The 6,044-nt window shown below is 37.0% G+C and overlaps 1 protein-coding gene across 4 annotated transcripts; it reads left to right on the top strand.

Moving 5' to 3' along the window:
• Nucleotides 1-1,075: 1,075 nt before the first annotated feature.
• Nucleotides 1,076-5,437, top strand: LOC109740985 (uncharacterized). 4 transcript variants are annotated; one of them, XM_045230088.2, is made up of 9 exons: nucleotides 1,076-2,691; nucleotides 2,840-2,989; nucleotides 3,091-3,207; nucleotides 3,380-3,869; nucleotides 4,063-4,191; nucleotides 4,346-4,444; nucleotides 4,559-4,837; nucleotides 4,973-5,054; nucleotides 5,187-5,437. In XM_045230088.2, the coding sequence occupies exons 1-7, from the start codon at nucleotides 2,662-2,664 to the stop codon at nucleotides 4,738-4,740; spliced, it is 1,197 nt and encodes a 398-aa protein (XP_045086023.1). In that variant the 5' UTR covers nucleotides 1,076-2,661; the 3' UTR covers nucleotides 4,741-4,837; nucleotides 4,973-5,054; nucleotides 5,187-5,437. The 4 variants fall into 4 exon arrangements, with proteins under 4 accessions (XP_045086023.1, XP_045086022.1, XP_045086024.1 ...); XM_045230087.2 differs by lacking the exon at nucleotides 4,346-4,444 and having other exon boundaries at nucleotides 4,748-4,837; XM_045230089.2 differs by lacking the exon at nucleotides 4,346-4,444 and having other exon boundaries at nucleotides 4,736-4,837.
• Nucleotides 5,438-6,044: the final 607 nt, after the last annotated feature.

The following is a 6,044-nucleotide window of genomic DNA, read 5'->3' as shown; positions in this document are numbered from 1 at the left end:
ACTTTCTGTTGGCTATTTTTTCTGCTTCGTTGTAATGCACGTTTGCGATTCATAAATTCTTTTTTTCCTATGAGCTGATTGCCTAAATGATGTGTTCCAATGGCACAATAACAGAAAGCATCGTACAAAAAAAAGTTCAAACAGACTTTCACTCACTTTTTCATTACAAATAAAATAATTCTGTCAACCTAGCTAACTGAACTACTGATTAACGTAAATAACAAGTACAAATTCTTAACTAGTTGTTGGCAAGCTCTCAAATTAAATGAAACCAAAATGATTTTCATTACAGATAAACAGTCCGTACAATTCATATAAATAAAATGAAGAACTACACAACCATAATGCACAGATATGTCAAGGATAACATCAAACAACCAATAAGTTTTATTCAACAATACAAAAATGTATAAATTTTAACTTCTTCAACTACAGTGATCACAACAACCTAGAAACAAATAAATAGAGACGAAACAATTCTCCTTATTTTTTGTTTTCCTACCCTACCACGCACATAACATTATCAGGAAACATACAGAAAATATCCCCACCTGGCTAATCTACACATATGAAATCCTACTGAACAACAAATCTATTCTTAGGGTAGAACCTAAAAGACAGACCAGGGTGGGCGGGGGGGGGGGGGGGGGGGGGTTAGGGGGAGGGGGCCTGGACGAAGCGCAATCACCTGTATAAGAACATCAGCGGCTCCATCTTTCTTGGCTCTAAAAACTTGATGTTCATCACCTACCGAAGCACCATCTTCAACTCGCCCTGGCGGTTCTTCCATCCCAATCACAGTCGCCGCGATTTGGCAATTCGAGCAGCCGCCGGTCACGACGCCGCCGCTGCGTCCAAATCGGCGGCAATTCGAGCAGACCCCTCCGTCGCCGCCACCCTTCCCCCAAATTTTTCTCCTCCTTTTTCTAAAGAGAAACAAACTTTCTAAGGTTAACTATTAAACTTACAAGTGGGATCCACTTCTAGAACGTCCGGGTCAAGGAAAAAACTTACAAGTGGACCCACGCCCAGGTTGGAGATGATAGTCGTGCGCGATAAGAAAGAAAAACCAGGACCTAATTGCAAAAATTACAGAATCCCCAACATGAACACACTTTCCCAATTACTCTGGCGATTTCCGGCATTTCTTTTGCCGTTCCTCTCGTTCTGCTTCAAATTCGGCTCCAAAATCGTATTCCATCCACAGATATGCAGGTAAATCAGTTCTCCCAACCTTTTTTTCCAATCACGGTCACGAGGAACCTTGCGAGCGAGGAACATGGCCCTTTGCGTGTTGCCTCAGGTTTCGCACAATTTTTTGAAATCCTGTTTTTTACACAGTGTAGATTTTAATTTTTGATTGATGCATTCCTCAGTCATCCAGTTAGATAGTGTACCTAATTGAACAGAGAATAATTACTTGTTGGACTACTTTTTAAAGTTCATCCCATTTCCTAGGTCTCATGCGTACAGCTGTGTTAAACAACCTTTGCTGGAGATTAAACCAGTTTTCCAACCAGAAGAAATAAAAATTTTGATGGGTTCAAATGTAAGAGAAACTTGTTCAATCTAACAAATCTAATAAAATTCAGAAACAAAGGTATATTTGCATTCAATGTAACAAATCTGAGAAAACTATTATGCAAAAGACAGTTATGTGTTCTAAATATAACCGTTTTCACTTCTCCCAAACTATTATGCAAAAGAGAGTTATGTGTCCTAAGAACAGAGTTACCCCACAGGAAGTTGTGCTCCTGTTTACAGCTCTTTCCACTTTGCACAAATGCTCTAGGAAGGATTCAACAACCACTGTTTTAACAATTTTGACTAACCATTTCTTTCTTGTTTGTGCTGGTTTCATAAACTTTTCTAACAATGGATGACAGTGCTCAAAGAAAAAGGAGTAGCCAACAAGAGCGCCCAGATGAAATTGTTATTCTACATCCTCCTAAAAGAAAAAAGGACACACACAGATCTACATCTAGTGATCTAATGTTTTTTTAACTGGTTTCATTTGAAGAATCGTAACATCAAATCCAAAATAACCATTTTACTAAATTTTCCGTTACAAATTCCTTTTTTTCAACCAGGGTAATTACACTGATGATCTCAAGAGTTTCTTAATTTTTATGACAAGACTGAGTGATTTCCAGAAGAATATAGTTCGAAAATTAGGGTTGGGAGCACTGCTGGATCTTTCCTACACTTCAAACATTAATGACATTTTCTTATGGCTAGCAGCCCAATTCAACACAACAAACAACTGCATTGAACTTAGGGCTTCAAATTCAAGTTTATTGACTCTGTTGTGCACACTATACTTGGAATTCCATTCGGTGGACTGCCAATTCAAACGAATCCATCAAAAGAAGTTTTAGAAAAGATCCACAATCTTGTTCAATCATCATCTCCTAGTACAGAGCTTCTTATATCCCTTGTTGGTGATGACAACACAGAGGAAACTTTTTCCATTCTATTTGTACTGCTACCTGTATCGTGCTTATTAGCTCCTAACTCGAAAGGATATCCAACAAAGAAAGTATACAACCTTTTGGCAAATACACAATCTGTTTCCAACTACAATTGGTGTTCATTTGCTCTATCGTACTTGGCACATCACATCAAAAAAGTGAAGCCAGACCTGCTTCAAAAAAGGCAGTTATGCCTGGAGGTTGCAAGCTTATATTGGTGGTAAGAAAAACTATTGTAACATCTTTTTCTCAGAGTTTCAAATTTTTCTAATACTCTAATTTTACATCCAATTCATCATAGTTCCTTTATTTCAAAGTGAATCTTTTAAACTAACACATTTTATAATTATGTTACACCCGAAATCCAGATTGCCCACTTTGAATGCTTAATTACTTCTGAATTCAAGATACCATTGAACATCAAGCCAAGGCTACCTTTGTGGTCAACAAGTTTGTTAAAATCTTTTATTGCTCTTGACTCTATGCATGGCGAAAAAAACGAGTTTGGCAGACTACCTGTAAGTCAAGACATGATCCTCTGTGTACTCAAGTCATCTACACACTATTTTCATTTTATCTAGGGACTACTACCTACTTATCATTTTTTTGCTGCAACTAGATGAAACACATCTCTTCAACCCCTTTCAATGATTCAATGAATGATTTCGCTGTTGAACTACCAGAAGTTATCTTACAGTATATTGACAACAAATTCCCTTCATTTCAGGATAATCTGGTTAGTACAACTTTCTCTAATAACCTCTTCTTGGCATGCTTGATTCCAACGTCTTTATTCTTTTTTTCGGCATTCATATTGATCTCAAATAGCACCGTTTTATGTCCATGTTTTTTTTGCATTTAATTTTGGAAGATTTAACAGTTCTCATACTTTTGACCAAAACAAGCAGGAGAAATCTCTTCTACAAGCATCCAGCCAAAGATTCTGGGAAACACTTGTAACAAACTACATCCCAACACTGAGAACATACATCGACGATGTCAAATGTTCATTCTCCAAAAAAAGTGCTACTACCAGATATTCAATTAAACAAGAAACAAAAAGTTTGCCAGCAACTAGTTCCCCAGTGACTTCTGGCATAGCAGAATTATGTGTCCCCAAGTCTGTAGGTGATCTTGACCAAGCTATAAACTCTTTATTAAACTCAGATGAATTCTTGCATTTGAAAAATGATTCAAATGTTAGTGCACCAACTCTGAAAGAGCACTCGAAAGCAGCATTTGATTTATTTGTGCAAGATTGCACTGATCCTGAAGGAATGAATGAGTTAGCAAACTGTGGTGTTCTATTCCCAAAGATCTTGCCAACCTTTGAAGAACTTTTCAAGATAGAGAAGATGCCGACAGATATAACTATTGAACACCTTAATCCCTTGGAAGGTTCTTATTTCTTCCTTTCTATTAGAAAAGATTATATAATCACCTTTCTTTAGTCACTATAACAACACTGATTCTATTATTTTCTTTACAAAAATACGCAGTGCCCTAAATGATAATGATGAAAACTCCCGTTCTTTACTTTTCTATGTTGTTGTAAAATATTTCCTCAATCTTTTCTAATTTTAACTTGCAGTGCTACAAGATTATGTCAGAAGCCAGCTTAGCACAAGAGTTCCGCAAAATAAACAAAAAGATGAGTGGATAAATGAGAAGTTCAGCATAACTCAATTCAAATTTGTAGCAAATAATCAAAGCTACAAAGGTAGTTTTCAACATTTCTCCTTTTTTCTTGTCCATACTTTCTGTTTAATTAACATTTTCAAATTTGTACCAAATGATCAAAGCTACCAACGTGTCTCCAAATCTTTTCCACATTTCTCAAATATCATTCTTCACTTTTCATTTATGTAAACTAGGAAGTAAACTGTATTGCTTGCAAGAAGAAGTAGAACTGAACTCTGCTTCACTCAACAAAATTAGCACCCTCTCCTCTCAACCAAGCTCATCAAAGACAGGTATCAAGCAACCCAACATTTCTCATGGAGAAGCTACAACAACTGTTCCAATTCAAAAGAACTACGCCTCCGAAATCCCTTCTTTCAGTGCTATAACTGCTTCTTTCAATTCAGTTCCTGCTACAAAAACTGCTACCTACCACACTACCAACCCAAGTTCTGCTGCATTAATTCCGAATACAAACTTCCTTCCTCTTGCAACTTCTTCACATGGCAAGTCTCCATTCCTATACAGCAGCAGCAAAATCAGAACTTGTCAAAATAACCCAGCATTTTTATGCTTTCTTCCAGCATGATTTGCAGGCGCTACGAGAAATTTTTATGTTCGAGATTGCTACTTGCTGCAACAACCAAGTACAGCTACCTATTGTCAAGTCTTTCCTCCAAAACCATGTTAGTTATTCTACTTTCCTTTTTCTAACTGGATTTTCCTTTCTGGAATTACAAATAATTTTGAACCACAACCATATACAAATAAAGAGATCTGACTTCACTCTTATACCAAAATACATTTTGTTTGATGAACAGGGGTACCGTCTCTTCAATTAAACAATTTTCTTCTGGTGTTTCCTGCTTTTTCCAACTTTCATATGGTGTTGCTACAACAAAAGTAAGTTCCACTCATTAATACACATATCCCTACTTTCCCCTAAAAAAGAATACTTATTGTGCATACCAAAATTCTTTTTAATTCCACAAAGCTACTGCTAAATATAACTAATACTTTTTGCATTGCCAACAGATTCAAAGGTTCAAGAATATTCAGATCAAGATTTTTTTGCATTTCCAACAGATTCAAAGGTTCAAGAATCTTCACATCAAAGAAGTTATTTGTAGAACCATGTAATATATTTTCTAGGAGCAACATTTTCCCCCTAATATGGGTTATTTCTTTTTCCATTTTCAGCTTACGCCTTTCAATACAAAAAACAATTTTCAGTTCTGAGAACAAATGATAAAGTTTTCTATATTCATAAGAACATCCTTTTTCTGCTTTTTTATTGCAACTACAGTAATGCTTTTACGAAAATTCTACCCTTCACTACATTTTCAGTTTCGAAAAATGTTCATCATATATTCTATTTTTTACTTCCTTTTAATTCGAAATTTTTGTATCATTCTAAGTTTTCTGCAACAATTTTTTTTTCTCTACTTACTTTCTCTCATAATTTATTGTTTAGTCCTCAAAATACTTTTCAACCTCACGAAGAGAATAAACAGTCGTAACAAACTCTCCACTAGAACGAGTCGTACTAAACTCTCACGAAACAGCTGCACGAACTGTCCACTTTGAAACGTAACGTGTGCGCGACCGAATGATAGAACCAGTACAGAAACAATCCTAACTGGGCTTCCTAGAAACCAGCCCAAGAAGAGAACGCGTAGGCGCCCGAACTTCTATTGGGCGCTGAAGGCGCCGTCGAGGAGCTCTCGGTTCCTATGGCGCGTAGGTCACCCGCTATCGACATAGCGCGCAGGCCCTCTCGAGGGCAGGAATTTCTGTGGGCCGGCCCATTAAATTCGGGATTCACCCCAAACCGGTTTTGGGAAGGTTCTAGGACCTTCCCCGAACTGGTTTTTTCTGGGTTTTTTTCTTCTT

Source organism: Aegilops tauschii, chromosome 6 (genome assembly GCF_002575655.3).
Source record: "Aegilops tauschii subsp. strangulata cultivar AL8/78 chromosome 6, Aet v6.0, whole genome shotgun sequence".
NCBI classification, from domain to species: Eukaryota; Viridiplantae; Streptophyta; class Magnoliopsida; order Poales; family Poaceae; genus Aegilops; species Aegilops tauschii.
Note: the sequence above shows the minus strand (reverse complement) of the source record. Positions and strands in the feature narration are given on the sequence as shown.